Source organism: Dermochelys coriacea, chromosome 6 (assembly GCF_009764565.3).
Source record: "Dermochelys coriacea isolate rDerCor1 chromosome 6, rDerCor1.pri.v4, whole genome shotgun sequence".
NCBI classification, from domain to species: domain Eukaryota; kingdom Metazoa; phylum Chordata; order Testudines; family Dermochelyidae; genus Dermochelys; species Dermochelys coriacea.
The window spans coordinates 75,638,601-75,664,607 of NC_050073.1; the positions used below are offsets into that span (position 1 = coordinate 75,638,601).

Sequence of the window (26,007 nt, forward strand, 5' to 3'; positions counted from 1 at the left end):
AGGTTAATGAAACAGGAATGGGACAGTTAAAGAAACAATATTCAATATCCATACCTCTTAAGGTTAAAAAAAGTTAATTGGCAGAATCTATATTAGAAAAGGAATGTAGTTTCACTAATGAATGCATGTCTCCAAAGTATAATAACCACCTTTGATTGGACTAGGGGATTACATAAACCCATAATGGTAACACAGACTTTTGACATGTTAATGTGATGAGGGTCTCCTCTCAGAGACACACTGTGAATATTTTCTCTCAGAGGCTGTCATGGTTCTCTCTGACAACGGTCAGAGAACAAAACAAGCTCTTAATATCAGAACGTTGGTCTAGGAAAATAGTTCAATACTTTGCAACTAAGTTACAGGACAACCTAGTACTTACCATTGTATTTGCAGTCAGCTTTAATTTTATGACTTTTTTTCACTTTATTTTTGTAAACTGGCAATGATATGTTCATTGAATCAACACAACCTGAACTGGGTTATGGAACTGTGGTGATAACAAAGGTATTTAAGAGAGAGAAACAGAACTCCTGACATTAGCGGAGGTAGTGACAGAAATTAGTAACTATTTGCTTATAAGATCAAAGGCATGGAAGAGGTTGTGATATCCCTTCCCCAAAAATGCAACGGAAGAGTTGGTGAGTGTTAGTGGGCCACTGGTAAAAGCCAACCTCCCTGATAGGTAAAAAGTGCAGTTACAAGTAGGCTGGAATGAGAGTAGATGACTGCATTCTCCTCAGGAGCTCATGAAATGGAAATGTGTATCCCATTAAAGCTAGCCCCGTGAGGAAAATTACAAATACATACCACTGAACAAAAATTCTCCAAATATATTGTCTCCACAGATCCACACTTTTGGGGATATGTTCCTCCAAAAAAGGGGATCTATGTAGCCATATTTCAGGAAAGGGAAACTGAGTAAAAATAAAACATAAAAACAAAGAAATGGTGAGGATTTTTGAGTTGTGGGCAAGAACGATGAAAGCCAGGTGTGCACAGCTATTGAAGTGTTGCTATTATATGCATGTAAATACCTGTGGTTAGCTGCTCAGCTAGTGTAAATGTGCACATGGTAAAATGGCGATTTGCACCAACTGTTCATATACAGATACATTTGCACACATGCAACAGGCATTTATACACCTAAGATAGATGTGTAATTATTTGTGTGCATCTAACTTTAAAAATATAACTCCAAAAGAGTAAAGGCAGAGTCATCAGATTCATTTTTGGAATTCACGGCTTCTATAGGTTTCCTTTCCTTTTTCCTTTTAAAGACATGTATTTACCTTCGTCTGTTGCCTTGACCTCTATTCCTACTACCCCACTACTATTTTTTCTGCTGTAATGGATTTCAATTTTCTTGTATTCTGCTGCAGATGTTCCTGTTAGCACTTAATCCTTTAGGAACCATAGCTCTGATAACGTCATTTTGAAAACAATCATTTTAAAACACAAAATGAAAAACATCTGTCTCCAAGCACTGATAAAAAGTGAGGAAACTAGCAGCTCTAAATTATGCTTTTAAAATATTTTTCTCTTTACAAATGCTTGTTGAATGCAGATTTCAATACTGTTCACAATATTTTTTCTTTTTAATTGAAAAAAATTAGAAGTAATAAAGACTAATTGTACCTAAGAGCAGGTGGTGGCTTCATTTTAAAGAAGGGCTTAATTTCACCAATTAAAGACTAATTTTTGATTATGATGTCACATCCACAAAACATCAGGTTCATAGGGTGAGGTTAACTCTGAATTGTAAATTTTTACAATAAAACACTGCCTGTTTGCAAGACAGAACTCAATCTGTGTATTATAAATTATTTATAATTTATAAAAATTCTCAAACCTGCACACAATATAAAGTCATTAGTATTGGTGCCACTTCATTCAGCCATATTAACACTGGCATGAAATATTGACAGCAATGGGTATTTTTATGGCTTACACAGCAAACTAGATCATATTTCAAATAAAATAATCTACTATTATAAAAATGACAAAACATTCCAGAAGAAAATTACATATTCAGAAACTGGCAGTAAACTACTCATACTTTATTGATATGGTTTATCACCACACCAAGAACTCAGACACATTTATTTCTTATATTTCATTACTACTCCTTTACTTTTCTTACTTTTTAAAAGTCAGAGTGGCCAAAAGGAAAGACTGTGTGAATGTTCTGGAACAATCAATAGTAGAGCAAGAATATTTTATTTAAAAATTGACACATTTAAACTGACATATGATACACATTGTATTATACTTACACTACTACGTTGGAGTTTGAATGACAGTGTTGAATGGTATAAACCATGGATTCTAGATATATCTAGAGTATTAACAACATTTGTAATTTGAGACTAAAACATATCTAATATAGAGAACATATTAAACTAATGCATCAAGGCATCACATATGTATGTATTATACAGTAGAACCTCTGATTTATGAACACCTTGGGAATGGAGGTTGTTCGTAACTCTGAACAAAATATTACGGTTGTTCTTTCAAAGGTTTACAACTGAACACTGACTTAATACACCTTTAAAACTTTACGGTGCAGAAGAAAAATGCTGCTTTCCTTTTATTTGTTTAGTAGTTTATGTTTAACACAGTACAGTACTGTATTTGCTTCCGCCTCCCCCTCTTTTTTTGGTCTCTGCTGCTATCTGATTGTGTACTTTCGGTTCCAAATAAGGTGTGTGGTGGATGAGTCAGTTCATAACGCTGGTGTTCGTAACTCTGAGGTTCTACTGTATACTGAATTATCTTCAAATCGTTCATGGTTTCTTACAAATTTAAATTCAGAATTCTAAATCTTACATAGATTTGCCATCTGAGGTGTAATTTGTATGTCACTGTCTTGCACTCATACTTTCCCATATCAGTGTTAGAAAAATAGGAATAGGTTATTTTATCACCAAAATCTAAAACAAAATATTTATTTAGAACTTGTATGTAATAAAGACAACTATTAATGTCATATACAGAAATATGTGTTGTGCAGCAATTCAAAGTCTAACATTATTTGTTAAATTGCTATTGAGAATATATTTGAAATGTCTGGCACGAATTCTCTAATTACTGTGAAACAATAAAAGTAGGGATTCATTTAAAGCCGAAAGACACTAAGCAGTTCAAACACAAATGAAAGATAATCATATATAAACTGAGAAACTTCTTTAATCAAAAACTAATTATCAACTATTTCTTTCTATTCCCATCATAAGGAGCTGTAACTTTGCTTCTGGAGCAGATATATACATTTTTTGTAAAACTCATTCAACTAGATATTCTTGCACATAACATGATCAATAATTCCTCAATGACCTGCTTATCTTCTGACATGGTTTGTTCTTCTGCATCATTTAATTGCAAATAAGCACTGGTCTGTAGAAGATCTGTAAGGAATTCTGTTCTGCTTCACTAGAATCTTTCCCATGACATTAATCACAGTTTAATTTCATCATTAATCTACTCCAAAGCAATAACACTTTAAAAAGACCTTAAATGGGAGACTGCATTTCAGCATCTCACTGGTAGAGGGCATATGTTAATTTAATATCCAGAATTATTACAATCACAATTAAGAAAATAAAATGGTTTGAATTACTCTTATTACATTTATGCACTGGGTAAGTGAACAATAAATAAACTGTAAGAAAAGTTGTAGGAGAATGAAAATAGAACAACATATTACAGGGGTGGCCAAACTTACTGACCGTCAGAGCTGCATACAATAATCTTCAGAAGGTCAAGAGCCAAGGTGCACCTGCTGGGACTCAGGGCTTCAGCCCCGTTGGAGGAACCTGCTGGGGCTTAGGGCTTCGGCCCCACTCCTATTGAGATACCCCCCTCCTGCTGGGCAGAAGTCCCTACCCCACCACCGTGCTGCAAAGCGGAGGTCCTGAGCTCCCTGCCATCTGATAGGTGGACCTTGGGGGTATGTGGGGGGCTCAGTGAGCCGCACTGCAATGGTAGAAGAGCCTGTGGCTCACGAGCCACAGTTTGGCCACCTGTGACATATTACATTAGAAATGTGAGCTAAGCTCTTACAATGCAATGGAAATTGCTAAAGTGGAAATTATCAGAATTTTTGAGAAATTATAAATTTAAAACATACTTTTTCCCTACAGCCCCCATTCCAATAATATATTCCAGATTGGAATGAGTGCATAATTTGGCATGCAGCGTTTTTGTTACTGATGAAGGTGTGTGAAAAAGAGTGAGACCAACATGACTCTCACAACTTAGGTTCAGTTTACAGGTTGCCACTTAGAAAATGAACCTATACCTTTTTAATCGTAAATTGAGCAAATTCAACATGGAATCAGTGAGAAACATGAAACCTCATCATGCCATTTTGAATGTCACTTTTCCGAGAAGAATCACACTTGAATACAACTGATGGTACCAACATGCTCTGCTTCAGGTCTACAGTAGGCAATTAGGGGAAGACGACCTTCCAAGTAAGATGATTATTTTTACATACATAACTTGCCCAATATTCACAGGACATAGCCCTATAATCTATGTTCTACAGTGCAGAAACATTACAAGCTGCACTATCCTACTATCCAAACCTCTGTAGTACCCTGTCATCTGCTGCTGATGTATGGAATTTCCTGAAGAGTGGGTGAGGACTTCTAGTCTTTGAAGAAAATGAATTAATGGAAGAGACCAATAAGACCCCTAAGCAACAAGATTGGCCATTTATTTACCTTGGCCATTATTTTTTAAAAAGTGATATAAGTGAATCTGACTACAATTTAAAGAGTAAAGTTCATAAACAAATATTGCTATTCAACTGCATTTACTTCTCTTTATATTTTTGAACAAGGCAAGTTTGCTTTCCATTGCCCTACATTCCTGAAATTAATCAAATATCATTTACACCACAATAAAATTACCTGTAGTTCTAAAACAATGATAGTTTATGGAGAGAGCAACAACAAAATGATCCACAAAGGAAATGTAACAAACTTAGTACTAGACGTTAGTAGCATACAATATTATGGAGGTACTGATTGTGACTTCACAGTGAAGGAAATGTTCTTAAAAGGGGGTATAAATTATTATTTTAAGAACTGTTCTAAAATGGTGAAGACATTCTTATTCTTTACTTGTAGGTGGCCTTTCAGTATGAAATTTCAATGTTCATTTGTATGTCTTTTGAATTATGTAGTTTTTGTTTGTTTTCCTATAACAACTTTTAATAGTAAGTGATGTCTGGAAACCAACAACTTAAAATTCATTCCTCTACCAATTTTTGTGTAGATATATGATTTCTAAAAATATATATGCAAATTGTCAAAAAGCGGTGAGTCTGCCACAGATGAATTTCAGAGACTACTTCCTATTGAAAATTATTGTATGAAAACAAACAAAAAAAGACATGAAAATTCAAAAGGCATAAAAACTAACACTATATGAAGTTTCACAGCAACATACCACCCACAACTAAAGGATAATTTCTTCACCATTTTAAGAACATTTCTTAAAATAGGATCAAGGGCAACTGTGTTATTCTTCATAACTGAAAGTGTGTGTGTCAGGAGTGACTGAGGAATAAAATCTTCACAGAAACTCATGAAGAATTATCCATTTTCAAAATGGCTGCCTGAGGAAGACACATGGACTGAAAAATTTCATCCGAAATGGTTAAAGTTTGATAAAATATAAACAACTGAAAACAATATCTCATACTGACAAGTGTTAGGCAACCTTAACTATAGGCATTACTATCTCCTTAAAAAACAATGACAAACAGTTCACCATGTTAGCATGTGTTCATCATTCTCGGGAACGTAAAGGGGGTTCTGGTGACTGACAACAGTGGCTCAATAGCCCAACTGACCATAAGAGAAGTAGGGTGACACTCTAGAAAAAGATTTTGACTGAGAAGCCTGGAAAAAAGAACACTAGGAGCAGCTAAAAGTGGGGAGAAAGTTTGAACGTACTTAATTTTCTTATAGTTAATTTCTGTGTTAATAAAACCAGACCTAAGAACAGTGGGGAGTTTGGACTATGTTGTGAGCAAGTTACTTACAGAATTACATTTTTATTTTCCATCTTTTCAAGAGTGGTTTTGGTTAGAATTGTAACCCTGCAATAGAAGCTTCTGCGTATCATATGCATCTGAAACATCACATTACCTGCTACGTGTTTTCCCAGTTGTGTTTTTTTTAAAGCAAGATTTTATTCTCCTCTCAACACAGTAGTGATGATGTAGGAGGCAGAAATGGCAGATTGATTTACATTATCATTAGTCTTGAAGTAGCACCTAAAGGCCCTAGCCCCACTGTGCTACGCACTGTAAAAACATAATTAAAGCCCCTATCCTGAAAAATTTACAATCTAAGTAGATAAAAGTATGCTGAGAAATTGCTTCTTTTAATTTATAATTATGACAAATTTGATATGAAGTAATTGATAGAAAAATAAATTCAAAACAGTCACCTTTCTGACCATAAAAATAGTATATCCTTAATAAAAGAGAAAATATGACTGGCTGTTGTTCTGTGCATTCATTCTCCAGAAATACCCAGTACAACTGGAGCATTACTGTGATCAATTATCTGGAAAGTATGCTGAAGGAATCTTGGCACAATAGGAAAAGCATAAAACTTTCAATTTAGGACAGAATATAAACCCAAGCAGGTTATAACAGCAATATTGCACTTGGCCCCTGGGCATTTCTAAGGTCATTACTAAGTGGCTAAGGTTACAATATTCCTGCTGGTCAGTAATTCCTTGACTGGGTCTTGACTGTTATTACCTATAAGAATTCTAATTTACTGTCAGAAAAAGTAAGAGTGAAAATAACCACATGCACAGGAATAGGAAAAATGATGCTTATAGTTTCTGAATAAAATGTGAGTTCACTTTTTTTTTTGGACAGTAGCATAACGGATATTAACAGGGGCTGACTTGCTGGCTCAGAGTCCACGATACTGTGCTATAGGAAAAGGACTCATCACTAGTGTAGGCAGAAAACCATCCTCTTACTCCCCACAGTACAGGGAGTCAACCGCCTTCCTTTCTCCTCCTCAGAGCTGCTTCCAGGGGCAATGAACCCACGCATTGCACATTACTGCAGGCAATATCCCAAACTGGTCATCAAAAAAGGGCAGATGATCAGTTTGGGATAGTGCCTGCATTAAGGTGCAGTGCATTGGTTCATTGTCCCTGGAAGCTGCCTGGGAGGGAGACAGTGATTCCCTGAGTCACAATTGCCTCTTTGTCTCCTTACTACTCTGGAGAAGGAGTCAACTGTGATGCGTCTATACCTGTTGCAGCTTACTTGATGCTATACGATGCTCTGGAACAGCTATGCTACTGGGCACATTGAGAGGGTGTAGTCATGGCTCTGCCCACTCCCCAACCCCTGCCACCTGCAAGGGTGAGAAAAGTAGCAGCTCCACTGTGCCTGCTTCCCTTTGAGCACAAGAAGCTGTGGTATATTGCAGAAGTACCATGGGGTAAAGGGATGGATATCTTAAGCACCTCTACTCTTTTGTGCCAGTATACACGATGGGACCAGATCTGGCCCACATTAAAGATTTTGATTTAGTCACATCCTAAATTTTCAGAGTTGCATGGAGTTAGACCACAGACCTTTCATTAAAGTCAACAGGAGTTGTTTAATTAAATCTTGTACAACTGAAAACTTAAACTGGAAATGATATCTCTAAGTCTGATACACCAATCTGAAACTTACTATGTCAGGTAAGTGATAGGCAAATATTGCCTAAAAATTTAGCACTGAGATTATGTTATGTCCTGTGTCTCAGGAATTTCCCAGCTGAAGTTCCCATACACTCAAGTAGAGAGGAATGACACAGAGAGAAAGTGAAAAAATAAAATAAAGACAAGTGACCCTAAGCACTACCTACCTACATATCAATAGCATAATCAACCTCAGAGTCATTTGACTGGCACATCCGAGAGGGAGAAACATAATTTAGAAGGTAAAAAAATCATTACACCAAATACCAACTGCTGGGATATATTTATTTTCAACTATTTTTATGCAGCAAATTCTTTGGCATCTGAAATATGCTGTTTCCAATCCATAGGAGTACACAAGTATGGTCAGCAAAAGTGCATCACTTGATCTCAGCCACTGCAAAATTATAGGGAGATGTGGAGATTCTAAACCAACAAGGGTTTATAATACAAAACACTTGACTTACACAAAGAAACAGATGAAAAACAAATGCCGTTCATAGCACAAAGCTTTAACTCTGCTCAGGAATTGGTCGCAGACAAAGACATTGAGGCCCATCATCCAAACAGAACTCCCAAATGCTAATTTCAATCCAGTAAACCAAGGTAACCGTAGAAATTTGGCACCTACCCTGGACTCCTACCACAGAATGAATAGTAGACCAGAAAAATGAATTTCCTTAATTCTTTCCAGATAATATATCAGAAGTATTAATGATTACCTTATGTCCAGAGTGCACAATCGGCACTGTCTTCAGACAGAGAACTCCACCTTCTTATTAACTTGAAATGGAGAGGTCACATTATGCAGAAACGAATTAATCCATAAAACTATCTTATTACCGTTGAACTCTACTCCATCCTACAAAGATATCCATGTTTCTGTAACTATTTTAGGCACTCTCATTTGCCCAGGTTACAACACTGGTCTAACCAATGTGTCAAACAGGTCTGTGCATCTGAGCTTATCATGATACCTGCCCACGGCTGTGTCAGTGCATTCTGGGAAAATCTGATTAGTCATTCGACAGTGTCTCGGTCGAGAATATAGCACCTGGATGACAGGACTGCTATTATCAGCACCTGGAGCAATGTAAACCTACTGCAGGGAGAGCTGGGAAGCAAGAGGACTGGCTAAATTAGGTGACCCAGCACAGCTAAGAGTTACCATCAACAAAGAAAACTTCAGTGTTACAAACCAGTTACAAGATAACTTATCTGACGAGTTAGGCAGCTGGCAAGAACAAACCCATTAGCTGCCAGTTATTAATCAAACAACCATAGGTATGTGGGGACACAAATCAAATCAAAAAACAAATCACGTTTTTAGAGGCAACCACAGAACTAATGGGTTATAAACTCAGTTAAAACTTTTAGTATAGAAAGGGCTTTCGAAGGTTGAAGATCAAAAAGACAGCTTTCTGCTTACCAAATCCTTTCTCAGAGACTGACCACAAAAATAGCATTTTAAGAGAGGAAAGACAGGGGAGAGATGGGGATGGGGAGCTCAGTGGCCTATGAGGGGACTAGAAGGAGTGAAAGACTAGGTTTAGATTCCTGGAAGGAATGGCATGCCTAATTGGACTGCTGATGAGGGAAGCTACCCAAATAAAGTGGACCACCACCAGAAGTGGACCACCACTGACGGCAAGACCTATATATCAATACTTCTCTGAAGAATATTCAGATTCTAACTAAAGGGACCATGGAATTTATGCAAACACCAAATTAAATCCACTTTTCATATTCTACAGTAAACATAGAACAATATATACTGAAGATAAAAGTTCTTATTCGGAAGGTTAAACCTAGCTATTATGTTGGAAGGTTAAACACTCACCAATTATTTCATTTTCAAATTGCAAACTGGGGCAGAGGCCAGCACATGTTTATGGAACACTATACAGTATGTAAAAAGTAGGCCTACTTGGAGTAAGTGGAGGTTAGAATTATGGCTTTAAAATCCCTTTAATGTATAACTCTCCACTAGAATAGCAATGTTTTAAACACACAGGGGAAGAGAAAGGATCTGTCTAATGTTCCTTGTGATTGTGTCCTGCAAATAGATGAAAGATAGTTTTTGAATTTGGGTCAGGAAAAGAACTGAACATGAACTTGAATAACTGTTCAAATTCAAGTTTCTGATCTATATCTTCAAACTCTCCTTAGGTCTGGCTCATGTTAAATGACAGACCACCCCATTCTAGGAGATTGTATGTGCTGAATTCCTGTTCAGGAGAGAAAACAGTTTCAACAATTGGCCCACCACAACTATAAGACACTTTCCCAGAAATAATCAGAACAGCCATGAACCTCAGGCCCTTTGGAATGGAATGCATCTTTTTGTGCTCACTTTAATAGATACGTAAGGTGCTTAGATACCATAATAATGGTTATAAGAACACAGATGGATGGCCCAACAGACAGATAGCCTGCCTGAAGGGTGCAGCTATTATGAAATGCCTAGATACTAAAAAGGTGAAAAAGGATTTTTCAAACCAAATATTTTATAAATTTAGGCTTTTGGGGGGAGGGGAGAAGGGATGAGTGGGTTGTGAATAATTCCTGAGCTGATATCTTCGATATCTGATTTGGACAAATCCTCTTTAGACCCCGAGTGCTCCACACTACAACTACAACTTCACTACAACTTCTGCATTATTCTTTATTCACAATTCAGTATGTGATTAGTCATATGATATTGTTTCTGCTCCCTGATTCAATGACAAACTTTTCAACAGGAAAATAATGAATGATGAATAGCAAATTAAAAATTTCTGGTATGAATTTGTTAAACTTCCAGGGTTCACAAATATTTCCAGATATACTCGTGCCTGTCTGAGTGAATAACGCATGGTCTGAATAAAAAGAAAATTAGAGTAATCCATCCACAAATAGATTTTCTCTTTTTTCATTATTTAACCTACCGTACTTGATCCTCTGGTGATAGGCACATTAGAAATACAATATATACCATTAAGGGTAGTCCCTCTCAGACAGCGCATCACTGTTGTGAGTATGACCTGGGCTTCTTTGATTTTATGAGTGTCTTCTGGGACTAAACACACCTTCTCACAGGTGTTCCGTACTTGTTCGCTACTAGATTGTTATGGTGAGAAAGGGTCAATATCTGTCTCATTGCTTTCTGTACTTTCCACAGGGATGATATTTGATCAAATAAAGTACAATAATAAATAATAAATAATAATAATAATAGAAAAGGAGGACTTGTGGCACCTTAGAAACTAACAAATTTGAGCATAAGCTTTCGTGATCTACAGCTCACTTCATCGGATGCATTCAGTGGAAAATACAGTGGGGAAATGTATATACACAGAGAACATGAAACAATGGGTGTTACCATACACACTGTAAGGAGAATGATCAGGTAAGGCGAGCTATTACCAGCAGGGGGGTGAGGGGGTGGGGAGGGAACCTTTTGTAGTGATAATCAAGGTGGGCCATTTCCAGCAGTTGACAAGAATTCATTTTAAATATACATATATATTTAGAACATGCCTTACTTTGGAAATTATGAAAACTGAGTTCTTATCCATGTATTACAATGTGCTTGGTGTGGTTACAATGATATGGGCAGAAACTATCCTATTTCATAACTCCTGCTAATCACAGACAGTGGGATTGATTTGTAATGGTACCTTGGGGCAGGTCTCTTCTTGCACAATTCAGGTGGCATAAAGGGTCACATAAGGGCATATAGGGATGGGCAAGGGGCATGACAGAGAAATTCTCCACTATGGCAATCCGCCACTGACATAAGGTCCATTAAATTACCCTGCTGCAGTAACAGATCTTAGAGTTGCCTACACAGTGCTATGCATCATCAGCATTGGGCTGTCTCAGAGAATCAGGGAGCTGGAACTGGCACCCCCTGCTATGTCTCAGAAGAAAATCAGCCCCATTGTCTCAGAAACAGAAGCACGAAATTAGCCTCAGAAGCGATGGGATTTCCAGATTGCAAATGATGTATTTCTAATGTAAGGGTAAATATTAGGCTCTCAGTGTTATGAACATTCTGTTTTCATTTGTACAAATATACTTTTATTTTCAATTCTCAACTATAAGAAAGTAGTTTGTGGTAATACATACCATAAGGAAAGCTACTTCTGGATAAAAGCTTATTTCAACTCTCATGTGCCAGTTTGATTTTGTGGGTGCTATGATATAATTGATTCCTAACCTTGAGGTCATCTGCCATTCCCTATGCCACACTAGTTCTGACCAGTGTCTCTTGCAGCATTACTGAAGGATGGTGATTTCAGTTTTTCTTTGCCCACAACTCTATACCAAAGCACTTACCCACTTCCTGAAGGTCAGAATTCAATTTTGCTCATCCAATGCTATATGATTAATCACTTCAGTCTTTCGTTCAACTTCACAAACTCCCAATAAACTTATATGTAAGGCATTTTAGGTAACGTCTCTGGGGGGATTAGGCTGGGGCTGAGAGATCAGGACTGAGATTTATTATTTAATACATTCATTGCGGAGATCAGATGCCCCAAGCAGGATAAGGGCTCCGTTATGCTAGGCACCGTACAAACACACATGAAGACTAAGCCAATGGCCCCGAAGAGTCTTAGGCCCTGAGAAATGAATGGGCACATCCTTGCACACACCTGGTACCCCACTGACTTCATATCATTCTACGTAACCCATATGAATCTATTTTATTTTTAACAAAACAGAAGTAAAATATATGATCTGATGATATAACTATAAATCACCAGTGACAAAATCAGTGCACTATTTTAAAATACAACTGGGTACAAAGAACAGGAAGGCTATTTATTAGATTGATAAAAATAGTTTTTAATAGTAAGGGCCAAATCACGACCCAGCCTATGCATCCGTGGCTAGGCCATGAGGATGGGTAAAACCATCCCTGTTTAGCCCTTGTGTGGCATTCCTGAACCTTGAGTCTGTAAGCATGTGTCGCAAGCCCATTACTTCCCCAGAGCACGAGGCATGAGAGAGGTGGAGAGTAGACCAGCTCCTCTGGTCAGTATGAGTTAATGGTACTACTTGGGTCACTGGTATGTGACAGCAGCAGATTGCTCTGCATGTGGCGCAAGAAGAACTAGGGAAGGAATGTACATTTCTGATGCATAATTACTTCCCTGTTCATTGGGTGCTACACCTACATACTGCCCCCCAAAGAGCAGGCTACACGTACGGAATTTATTTTTTTTAACCTAAAATAAATGTATGTCTGTAAAACATGTCAAATAAATTAGAAATAATCCCATAAACAGAGCAAAATATCATATAACATGTTTGAGAAATACTTTTGTTACTTTACTGCTATTAGTAATTGTTAGCACAACTATTAAAATTGTATCTTTTTATAGGACTTGGGGGATGGAAAAACCCTCAAATCAACTGTTTTAATACGATTTTTATGGCATTATTCATCATTCTGAAAAATAATCTCCCACCTGAAGGATACTTCAGAGAAGTAAAATTGATTTCTTTCTTTTGATAAATAAAAGTAAAGCTATATTCCTCCAATTTCAGGAACATTTATGATAGCAGTGCAATTTTACTGTTGTCCTTCAGTGTCTGTTAACATTTCCACTATAAACATGGCTGACAAAATTCCCACTGGGGCAAAATTTAAATTCTCAGCCTAAAAGTAATAAATAAAAATAGGAAAATTGGCTGATGCCTTTTAACATGATAGACATTCAGAAGAGGCAAGTTTCAAATGCTTTTTGAGTACCACAAATTTTAACATCTTTGGCTTCTTATTTTTCCAACTGAAGTTTTGCTGTTCATTAGTTTTTAATATGGATAAATGCCCATGGGCACTCTGATACGAAAATATAAGCAATGCATTTTAACAATTACAATTGCAGATCTATAGCTTCTTGCAACAAACATGTCTTACATTTTTTAGGTCTCTGCTGTATCCATGGCAATTCAATTAATACCACAAAGTAACCGGTCTGAAGGATTTGCCATGTTCCACTGTGCAAAAACCATTTTAGAGAATCTCTGCTTACTGTTGATTGACACATAACCATTACTGTAAGCTAAATAGAAAAATAGCAATAATTCATAATTGTAGGTTTACATAAAAGAATTACAACTGTTAGAAAGATTATTATGTAAAAAGGTGGCAATGATCTAATTTAAATTGACAAAAACCAAAATATTCAAAGATGGAAATAAAATAGACCAGATTTGTTGCGAGAGTTCTATTGGCGTTTGCTACAGTGTCCAGATGTCCCAATAAAATCAGGACTGTCCCGATATTTAACTCTTTGTCCTGCGTCCTGACCTATGTACAATCAGGACACCATTTGTCCCAATATTATAAGGTTGCCAAATGTCCAGTTGGTGCGGGGCTGGTTCCGCGCATCTCCCTCTTGGTACTAGGTGCAGGGATGACCAGGTAGGCTCTGTGTGTGCTGCCCCTGCCATCACTGCCTGCTCCACAGCTCCTATTGGCCAGGAACTGTGGCCAATGGGAGTTATGGGGGTGGTGCCTGTGGGCAAGGCAGCGCGCACAGATGCCTGGCTGTGCCTCTGCCTAGGACCTAGAGGGAGATGTCACCACTTCTGGGGAGCCGCCTGAGGTAAGTGCTCCCAGAGCCCACACCCCCTCCCACAACCAAACTCCCTCCCAGAGTCAGGACCCCAAACTCCCTCTCCATGCCCCAACCCCCTGCCCCAGCTCTGAACCCCACCCTTGTGGTGGGAGCTGGGGCCCTGCATCCCCAACCCATGGCATGTGGCAGGGGCTGGAGCCAACGCGGTGCGCCCTGACCTATGGCTTGCAGTGGGGGCTGGGCTGTGTGCCCTTGACCCACAGCTTGCGGCAGGGGCTGGGCCGTGCACCACTAACCCATGACGGGGCTAGAGCTGGGGCCGTGTGCCCCCAACCCGCAGCAGGGGCCTTGGCAGGGTCTGTGCGCCCCCCGACACGCAGCTTCCTCGGGTTGGGTGCCCCCCTTCTCCATGGCTCCAGTGGGGGCTGTGAGTCTGTGGCTGTCCTCCCTCTCCCATGTGTCCCAATATTTTATTTTTGCCATCTGGTGACCCTAGCGTCTGCTGGCAAAAATCAGGTTCTTGGCTTCTCCTGGCTGAAATCGTGCATGAGGATAGGGTGCACAAGTATAAGCTGCCCATAACACAAGGTATTGCAGGAAGCAAGAGTTTGCTGGCAGCTCCCACACAGTGAGCAGGGAAACAGCATCCAGGAGATGAGCTCCACCACTGCATATCTCTGGGTAATCTCCTCCAGTACGACACCTAAGGAGCCCTCTGCCCCAGTTTAAATTAGCCTTCCCCTGACATAGGCAGAACCCATGCTCATCTTTCCCCAGGACGAATCCTTGCTCAGGACCTGCTTAAGTCACCCTGTGGATCTTGAGTATAATGTTTGATATTCTGTTATTTCAAAAACTCTAAGAAAAGTGGGTGATCTTAAATCTCATATGAGCTGCAATATAGGCACAATGGCATGTATTGTGTATGCGGTTTCAACCCAGACTCTGAATTTCCTGACTTTTGTCCATTTAAAACAGCTGCTTAATGTTATCTTTACACAATGTTTTGTGAGAATATACATATCTGTACAGTTACTTAAAGTTAAGAATCATCACAACTACAGCAGTGTATTAAAACAAACATTTGTTTTGTTCTCCAGTCCTCCTGTGTTGGTTACTTACACAACTACTGACAGGTTGAGATTACCATGCTGGAACCTATTTTCATGTGACAGCCGCAGTGCAGATATTTGTCGATATACTGGTGCTGAATGTTAATCACCGCTACAGTCTAGAAACAATTGCCAGCTACGTCACCTATCACCAGAATGAACAGCAAAGCCTTGACTTAATTACCTTATCATGTGCCACATGCTTTCTGCTGAAATGGATAGACAGCACTAAGAAATATAGTGGGGTATAAAATAATTATAAACTAATAAGAATGTTCAAAATTAATAATAAATACAGCTCCAGGCATCAGTTATGGTTCTCATATCTTTCTTCATTTACACCTTTTTTAATACTGTCCAAAAGAGATTCTGATCATTTGTATAAGAACTAAACAGCAAAACAGTCTATGAATAAAATATATTTAACAATGTAATGTGACACAGAAGCATAGATATTTGTCCTCCAGTTTGAATATTCAATACAGTACTGATTTTATTAGAAATCTCTTCCACATAGACCAACTTTTCTAGAAAATCAGCAAAACATTTTTAATAGGTGAACACAAATTTATTTTTCATATACTGAGACTCTAAGCTAAATCTTGGATAGTTCAAACTTCAATAAACAGATTGAAAACAGCTACATCTCTGATGCTATTCAATCAACATGCACAAAATCATGTTTCCTGTTAAATAAACACTTATTTTTTGCCCTGCAAACAATGAACGCTTGGTCTTACAACAATCATCAGGTAGCCTCTTAAAGAAAGAAAGAAAGAAAGAAAGAAAGAAAGAAAGAAAGAAAGAGGCAGGCAATGAGACAATTAAAATAGCATAATTAGTAGTTTGCTCAATATGTTAAATACTTTTTAATTAAGGTACATGCAAGTCTAACATTCAGATACAGAAAGAAGAAATGCTGAACACGATGTTCATAGAGAAGTCTTACTAGCTCTTTGCTAACCTTTTATCTTTGTTTTTTAATTGATGATGAAGTCAAATAATCACTGTTGGAGTGGCAGGAGGCTATATACAAGAGTTTCAAATCAACCTGTGGGATAGTACCACATATAGTTCTCTGACCAAAGCTTCCTTCCTTCCATCTATAAAATTTCTCCCCGAAAATAAAGTTTATCATGTTTTTGTGCCAGATGTCACTTTCAACAGATTCTCTTATAATGATCAAAATGTTATATATATAATTTTAATGCACTGCTATATGCTGAGCCTGGTTATTTACATAGAACACAGGTTCTAAAGTAGTTATCACAAGTTATCCTAGCACCAATCATTCAGAGGCATGTTAATTATCCGTGAGAAAAAACAGCTTGCTGTCAAGAAAACCCTTCCTGAGATTTGAATAAAATTTGCACGAGATCTCAAGAGAAGCTGACATAAATAAACAAAGTATGTGTTAAAATTAATGCATTGAATGCAATTATTAAAATACATACAGGGTACTTTTAGCCTTAACAGTTTACAGGTATATCTTAAAACCAGCCACTGAACAACTGCTATGACTGAATCTGGATGGTATGAAGGTCAGTAAGTAACTTGGAACTTTACATAAATGAGTAAAGCAACAATATGATGAATTATGTGAATAATGAACTACACATATTACCCAGTTCAAAGAAAAATAAAATAGTCTGATAAAATAATTTACAGCTAATATTACAATATCTGCATTTTTAAAAATAAGAACCAAATTAGAAGTAATCAAACCTCAAATGAATGTGTAATTAAAAATGTTTTAAAATAGACTTAATTTTACTTTATTTTACTTCCAAATTAATTTCTTTTACTACATAATCTGTTTAAATATAATGCCTCTACATTACATACAAGTCACAATTAAAAAACAAAATTAAATATATACCATTCCTAATATCACATTCATTTATTTAAATATGGTTTTAGGGATAGTTCCATTCTATTTTACAAGGGATCCAAAGACTACATATGTGTGTGCATATATACATACACATAAACATACACACATGGACAATTACTGCACTCATGATACACAAATACACACCCTGCAAATATACATTAAAATAGTAAGATTAAAAAATAATAAAATTACTATTTTAAAGTCTATTTTACTGTTATCAGAGATTTAAAAATTAAAAGTATGTTTAGAGAAGAATTATTTTTCCATTTAATTTTCCAAGTTCTGAAAAGTGTTCTTTATGCAACAGTGTTAGATATCTATGATTATGGGTGTATATATGTGAATGAACGAATAAATCCTTAACCCACCATATCTTTTTCTCCAGTTTGGAAGCTGTCACCCGTGAAAAGTATGGTGTAGATGATAGGATGATACTGTACCTGATTGGCTCTGGAGGTGGTCATGGGATCAGATGGAGAGGACTTGGTGGTAGTTGGGGAAGATGGCAATGTCTGGGAACAAAGCAGTTCAGGAGCAAATCAACCTTTACAAGCCTTAGACTGAACAGTTAAAAAATAAACAAACAAAAGTAATGTAACCAGAAAAATAAAATTAAAATAAAGCCTAAGACTAAAATCTTTCTCCTACTCATTGGAACTTAATGGAATTTAAGGTTAATTGAATAAATAAGTAATGCATGTAAATATGCATGCATATGTGTATAAAAACAAATTCATGACTTGAAATCAAGATGGTGAACTCACATAAATATTAAAAGATATGCTGACCACATGAATATTTTCTTTTCCCGCTCCTCTTCTTGGGGTACATAAGAAGACTAAAGTAAATACAAATTCCAGCAAGTTCAATGAGCACACTAAAACTTTCTATCAGCAAACAAGGCTAGTGCTGGGAAGAAGTGGTGAAGTTTACTTTGGCATTAAATTATTCACCCACTCTATATGCTGACTATATCCAACAAACCAAATTTCATAATTTTTTACCCATATCCAAAACAATTAAAATTGCAGCTATTCAAGATTTTTAACAATAAAAGAAACTGCTAAAATATTCACTGATTTTTTTTAATCAAGAGCCATGTGTGAAAAATGTAAACATCAATCTTATGATGGATGAACATGCAACTAATGGCATCACATCAATTTACTATGATATATTTATCATTAGTATTCAAAGATCATTAATTTAATAAGGGCAAAGGTTAGTAATGCAGCACCAGCCTGTGTTCAAAATTAACACAAAAAGAATTAGAAGTCATATTTATTGATATTTTTTCCTAAATATATATAGTTAACATTAATACTTGAACACATTTGTTATCAAAAAGCACTGCTCTATTTAAAATGTACATGTTTATATACATAACTCTCAAACACATTAGTTCCTAATAGAGTAACTTTTTTATATAAATGTAGTGAGAATGTCAGACTTCAGTTTTCTAGACATAGTATACAATACCCATTCAAATCAGACTTTCTTGAACATCTCTACAATGTTCAAATATCTTAGAAAATCTGAATGTACACCAATATTACTGTGAGAAATAAGGACTTAAAAACTGTAGAATAGGGTTGCCAATCCTCCAGGATTGTCCTGGAGTATCCAGGAATTAAAGATTAACTTTTAATTAAAAAGATTATGTCATGTGATGAAACCTCCAGGAACATGTCCAAACAAAACTGGCAACCCTAGTGCCTAATATCGTCATACAACTATTAACCAGAACTACTTTGAAATAAAGCAAAACTTGTAAACTTTCAGAATTTTTGGTATTTGCATTTATTTACAGTCCTAAAAAGTATAACCCATATTTTTAAAAGGGTGTACATACTTTAGCACTAACAAAACCCCATAATGCATGTGAGCAAGTTGGAATCGTGTGTATGCAGAAAGTTACATGCAATGGGAGAATACTGGCTTGAAGATATGCATCAGGCATTTTGTGCATACAATGTTGAATATTTAGGCCTATATGCAGAGCAATGTAGAACTTTTTATTTTAGATTTTCAGAATATATTTGTAAATAAAGCCATCAGAAAAGCAATAGAAATTTTAACAAACAAACAGGCTCCTATTTCATACCTTCAACTCACCATAAACAAAAAGAATTTATCCCAAGCATCAGCTAGGACTTTATCAAAAGGCTTCTAACACAGCACATACTGCCATGTGCTCCCTGAAAAATAACTGGCCTCTTCTAAATTATGTAAACCTGGAGAAACCAGGAGATATTGTAAAGAAAAACAGATCAATTGTTAAGTATTCTCCCACATCTTTCTCTATAGTATATGGTTTTGTTTGTCATACATCTTTGTTTGGAATAGAATTATTTTTAAAAAGAATTGTGGATTTTACCAGAGCTAATGGTGGTCAATTACACCAATGCAACCCTTCTGGTTTAATGAGGTTTCATAAATGTAACTCAGGACAAAATTTCATCCAAAGTTGTGGATCATAATGCACTGATTTCCATCAGTCTAGTTAAAAATCTACCTTACCACTATAAACAGGATGGGTTGGGGAGGTGGGGAGTAAAGAGGCTGTAACTCATCATTTCAAAAGTGTCCTGTACTAAACTGAATATTAAAGTTCTCGGCCTAAAACGTATTTAAAGAACAAAATACATTTTACAGACACTTCAGAATTCAAGATGAGGATTAGACTTTTTCACTACCAGCCTCAATTGTAATATTTCTGGCATCAGATGGTTTGTGTCATCAACATTAATTTGTGTGTGTTTTGTTTTTCTATATTCTAACACTAATTAATCAGAAGAAAAAAGATGATTTAAAACATCTGTCTAACATACATGGAGAGAATTCAGCAAGTACAACTATTGCATTTATGTGGAAATAGGAACAATTTAATACTGGGAAATACCTCATTTACCAGTAGCACAGGTTACACAAAACAGCTGGAATATACACAATTCTTATTTAACAAGAACATTCACCTTCCCGAAAGCAAAAAAATATGGCAGTGGAAAAAAAGAAATGCTAACATTTCGTGTATTCGAACAGTCTACTGAACCTACCAGAACATTCCCCATAATAGAAGCACTCCACTATTTTATTTTCTCAAAAACTTCTTTATGATACAATGAAAAAAGGTCAGAACAGTTGAATACAAAACAATTGTTAATAAACAAGCATCAAAATGGGCATACACATTTTTTCATAAACACACACACACACACAACTGACAAAATATTTAAAATTATGTATAGCAAATTGCTTTTCAAATCAAAGTGTTTTGTGTCTGAGGCAGGGGCTGTTTATGTGGTTGCTGGCATAACCACTATTTTCTTTTTCATTGAATAGTACAGTAAATAATGCAAGAAACTAATGCATGTCCTCACAGAAACAAGATTTCTTAACTCATGCAGCCTCTATTTTTTGTCAAATATGTTTCAATTAAAAAATTAGCCTGATTCTGAACCATTAAGATCCATGGGATTGGGACTAGATTCTAAATTTGTACATTGTGCATATTTTGTAGCCATTTTCCCCTGCTCAACCCTCTTTAACTCCAGTTGTTTTTCAGGTCACATATCCCTCAAGTGCATTAGGGAGAAAAGGTCACTTACAAACTGGATAACACAGTTTAATAAAGATTTCACAGATATGCATAATATATAATCACATAGCACTTTTTTAGACATACAAACAAAACCTCTTTCATCACCACCAAAATAAACCAATACGATTCTCTTTAAATAATAAATATTATATGTATTTATGTGAACCATCTATTTATTTCCTAATGAATACAACTGTGAATAAGAATTTTTAGAAAGAAAGAGGCAAGTTGGTGGGTTTTGTTATTTGGGTTACTTTACAAATAATTTCCTTTCATATTAATGGAAAATACGTTTCATCTCTATGTCTTGAAATGCCTTACAAGAAATCTGTGAAATATACTTTTAGATAGAATTGCTTATTAATGAAAGTTGGAAATGATTCAATTTTGAATTACTATACAGTGTAGAATAATTTTAAAAACGAAGTGAGGATTTTGCATTAGGCAAGCACTTGAATTTAGAAGTTATTAGGCTTCTGGAATGAGAATTATAAAGTGATTAGAAATTATAAAATTATTTTACATTAAGGAGTCTCAGTTTTCAAGACTGAAAAATTCATATTATTACCAAAGCTCGCCAGCAATTATAGGCTGCCCTCTAGCAAGGCTATAGTAAAAGGCCAGTCAGAATTTCTACTCTACACCATTTTTAAGAGCTTATAAAATTTTGAAGCAAGCTAAAACTTCACTAACAATGTCCAAGCCAGAATGTTTTTGTCTTTGTTCATACATTTTATGGCCTTTCTTATATTTTATGTTTACAGGTAATAGATATTTTTGTGCTCCTAGAACAGAGTGATTCCAAAATTAAAAAGTAAAAAAGGTTGACTGACCAACAGCCAAATTCTGCCTGACACACACAAGAGTGTGCAGCATTTAGAGAGAATACAAGAAGCGTTTTCATCCTTAGGTGGCTCACACAGAATTGCAGTTGTTCTGAGAGACTTCTCTCTCTCTCTCTCTCTCTCCCTGTCCCTCAAGGTGTATAACATCCTAAAGTAGGTAGGAAGAAGACAGAGCGGTAACACACCGATACTTCATAGCCTTGAGCAAGGAGTTGGCTGGCTATAGCAGTCGGTGCACTCCCTGTGTGTTCAGGGAGGCCTTCTGAGATTTCTTCCTGAGGTGGGGCGTCTCCACAGTTCACTTAATGCTGAGCTGTGCCTAACTGGCACACTCTTGTCCTAAATATTATTTAAAAAATAAGATTAAATATTTACCTGCCAGATCACAAGTATTCTACTGAGTGGGTTAACTGTTCAGTACTTTAACTCTTAGTGCCATACTAGGTGGGCTTTTGTTTGTTTGTTTGTTTTTATAATGAAGGAAGAAGGGGAAAAAGGCAGAAAATTAAATAATAAAATACCACTGTTAAACAATGGTAAAGCTATGACAACACCACAAAGAAATAGGACATTCAAATTTAAAAGCTGAAACTTCATGCAGTTGACCACTTTGTAGTTGGCTATGGCAGGGCTTGCCAAACAATGGTGACCTTGCATAACACAAGGTTAAAGACCGACTGAGTTTCAGCTTTTTTTAAAGTCCTGACTTTTAAGCATCATTAAAATAATGTGAATGTACTTTCTGTGGTTTAATTTTAAATTGCTTAAATCAACAGGTCTGTTTTTGCACTTTTTAAATATCGTTTTGAATTCCACTGCTGATGAAAATTAAGGGCAGAATAGCTTTAGCACTAAAGCCAGGCAAGGGACAAAGCTGCTGTGCAAGATTCCACCACATCACTGTGCTGGAGGACCTGAAAGACTGGCTTAGTATGCTTTCTACAGTGCCAGAATGGGTCTCCCCTGCAACTGCTCACTTTGCAGTTTATTATTTTTTTAATCTATTACAAACTCTTAACATGTGACTCTAGTGAGGCAACATAATAATCATGAAGTATCTTTAAAAGTTAGGGTCTGTTGTGTAAATACATAACTATAGATTTTAAAAGCTTGTTTTTATTAAGCAATAATTAAGATTAGGTAATTAATTACAGTCCAGCGCATAGAGAAGTTAGTCTGTTGATTTTACAATTTGAAGATCTGACTTCCCACTGCATTTACCTTTGTACCTACACAAAGTGGGTGTAAAGCATTTCCGTTCTGAGCTGGCAGTGTTTCACCATCCACTTTGCACTCAGTCTGGACTAATGTAAATAACTATGCCGGGTGCAAGGCAAGGGAGAAAGAAGACCAAAGTCAATATATGCAGACAGACATTTATGAAAGGTTTTAAAATGCTATCCTATCCTTGACTTTCACTTTACATGGCAAAAATGAGGATTAGTAGCTATCCAAAGGAGATAGCATAAAAAATAAAAAGCTCTTGGGAAGGGTTTATGGTCCCCCATGAGGGCCTGGTCACAAAACAAGAGAAAGTCCTGCTCTGGTATGATACCTGAAAAAGAGCATCTCATGAGCCTTTTGGGAAGGACAAGGGAGCATAATCATAGCAGCTGCCACTTTGCAGCATGGAAACCTCTCCAGGGCTTGGGGTGGGGGTGGGGGGGGCAGAGGGAGAAGAGAATAAAGGAAAAAAGCAGGAGTTAGCATTCCCCTCCTGCACCTGCCCCACAACCTGTTATAATAATGGAGGAAAATGGTAAGATCTAGCCCCATATCCCCCTTGGATATTCCAATAAAACAGAGTAAGGCCACGTCTATACATACTGTGCTGCAGTGGCGCACTTGTGCCAATACTGCTGTGCTACTGCAGTGTGTCTGGTGATGATGCTCTGTGAGGATGGGAGAGAGCTCTCCCATCGGCATAATAAAACCAGCTCCACAAGCAGCAGAAGCTATGTCAGCAGAAGTACTTCTGTCATCATAGCATGTGCATACGAGTGCTTGTGTCTGTAATTTATGTCACTCAGAAGGTGGTTTTTTCACACCCGTGAGTGACATAAGTTATACCAACATAGGCTATGTTTACACTGCTGCCTAAGCGAGCACGGAGACACTCAAGATGCATATAAAAACATGGGATGAGATTTTGTGAGGTGTCTGCTTAAGTAACCATTTCTTGACACTAATGTTCCTGCCAGCTTTCACCAGGTGCCTAATCCTGTAACACCAATAGTAAATCTTTTAAAAGAAAAATCACAGAGTGTAGTGGGGGCCAACACCAACCGCATCTGGCATCTTCTAATTTTGAGAATGTCAGCGAGTCAGGTTTCAGACCTAGATATGGCATAGAAATGCTATTAGCCTTAACAGTCAATGATCTTCTCAGAGCAACCAACAAAGATTAGATGTGCTTTCAAATACTGCTAGATCTGACAAGGGTTGGAAGCACAGCTTTAGAGTCATTCTATTCATACAGAAAGATCCAAGAGGATGGTAGATCGTTGACTCCTCTTCCTCCTTAAGGCATCTCAGCTGTGAAGTTACCCAAGGCCAATCTTGTCACCCTTCTTATTCAGAAATTATGAGACGCTATAGATAGGTCTTGAGGTGGGGTTGTCTGCAATCATCAATGATGCATACAGATTGTCTTGGATGGTTTAGATACAACAAATCCTGGTATCTTGGCATGACTACATGACCCTTGCAGACAGAGGTGCCAACTCTGTGGGTGCTCAGCACCCACCAGCAGCCCTGGGGAGCAGCTCCTCCCTCTCTCTCCCAGCGCTCCCGCCTGCTATGATCAGCTGTTCAGCAGTGTGCAGGAGGTGCTGGGGTGGAGGGGGAGGAGTGGGGACAGGAAGAGGTGGGAGAAGGGGCCGGAATGGGGCAGGGACAGGAAGAAGCTGGGCAGATGAGGGCTTGGGGGAAGGGGTGGAGTGGGGTCAGGGCCTAGGGCAGAGCGGGGGTCGAGCACTCCCCGGGACCTGGGGAAGTCAATGCCTCTCCAGGAACTGGGGAAGTCAGAGCCTCCCTCCCTTCTAACCCTGTGATTCTCTGATAACACTTAGCTCTATATTTATATTTCTTGTTTGACCAAGATGGAACTATTTCCTTACATTCTCATTGTCTGCAGATATGGGGACCTGGATGACAGTCAGTTGGCTGTATATGGATAATAAAAGGTAGTGATGCTGATTGACAGGGAGAATCTTTTTAAGGAATATGCAATGTCTACAATTACTCCATGATTTGAAGGAGTCTGCCCAGATATTATCAGAATGGTACTTCTGGACTTAGGTACCCAGGTTTGAAAATGTCAACCTAAAGTCAGGCTCCTAAATCCGTATTTAGGAACCAAAACAAAAGTAGACTTTTTTTCAAAGATGATGAGCCCCAGTATCTGCCACAGGCTTCAGTTTTATTTAGGAACATAAAAATGTATTTAAGAGCCTGCATTTAAGCATTCAGGTTTAACCATTTTGGTAACAGACTCTGGGGCAAAGATTTTCAAAAACAGGAGCCCAAAATTTGGCACCCACAATTAGGCTGCTAAACAAGATCCCTTTTTCAAATGGGTTGAATATTCAGTAGCTGCCATTGTAAGTAATGAATTAATTTTAGGGTCCTATATTTTTAACAACTTGGCCTGGATTTCCAGATAACAACTTGAAATACTGTTTTTCTTCTTTGGCTGGCCAAAGGACTTCATTCTTCTTTCCTTTATTCAGAACCTACAACTGCCATCAGTAATTTTAGTGCCTCCTGGATAAACTACAGCAACACTTGCTACCTGGAAATAACTGGGAAAGGTGCTTGGAAGGCTCAGCAAGTGCAGAAAGCAACCATACATCTTCTGAACCAGGTGGACTGGCAAGAACATATCACATCGATCTTCAGACTCTACAAAAGGGGTCAGTCACTTTTCAGGTGAAATTCAAGATATTCAATACCATCCACAAAGCTCTAAACAGCTTAGAGTCCAACTGCTCAAGGGACCTCCTCTCTGAACCCAACACACCACCTGCAATTTGTCTGAAAACTTGAGAAAACAAGCCTATATAAGTGAGGCTTGAGGGTGGGGAGACAGGCTACATTCAGAAAACAGTATTGGGTGTGCGGTTTTTTTATTCAAGTGTTTTTCTAACTCAATCTGCAATTCCAAGCATTAAGCCTACAGACTTTTCTTCATCTTTGCCCTGTATAAGCAGGTTACACTGTAGTGGAGCGTGGAGGCTTCCTG

The 26,007-nt window shown here is 37.4% G+C and overlaps 1 protein-coding gene across 7 annotated transcripts in view; it reads right to left on the reverse strand.

Moving 5' to 3' along the window:
- The window catches only part of NOVA1 (NOVA alternative splicing regulator 1), a 217,056-nt gene that overhangs the window by 21,999 nt on the left and 169,050 nt on the right, over positions 1 to 26,007 (reverse strand). For 4 of the 7 annotated variants that reach the window (XM_043516105.1, XM_038406996.2, XM_038407001.2 and 1 more), the window contains one exon: positions 17,759 to 17,830. The exons of the other annotated variants lie outside the window; for them this stretch is intronic. In XM_043516105.1, coding sequence (XP_043372040.1) covers positions 17,759 to 17,830 — 72 coding nt within the window. The remainder of the gene's footprint in view (positions 1 to 17,758; positions 17,831 to 26,007) is intronic. 7 annotated transcript variants of the gene reach the window in all.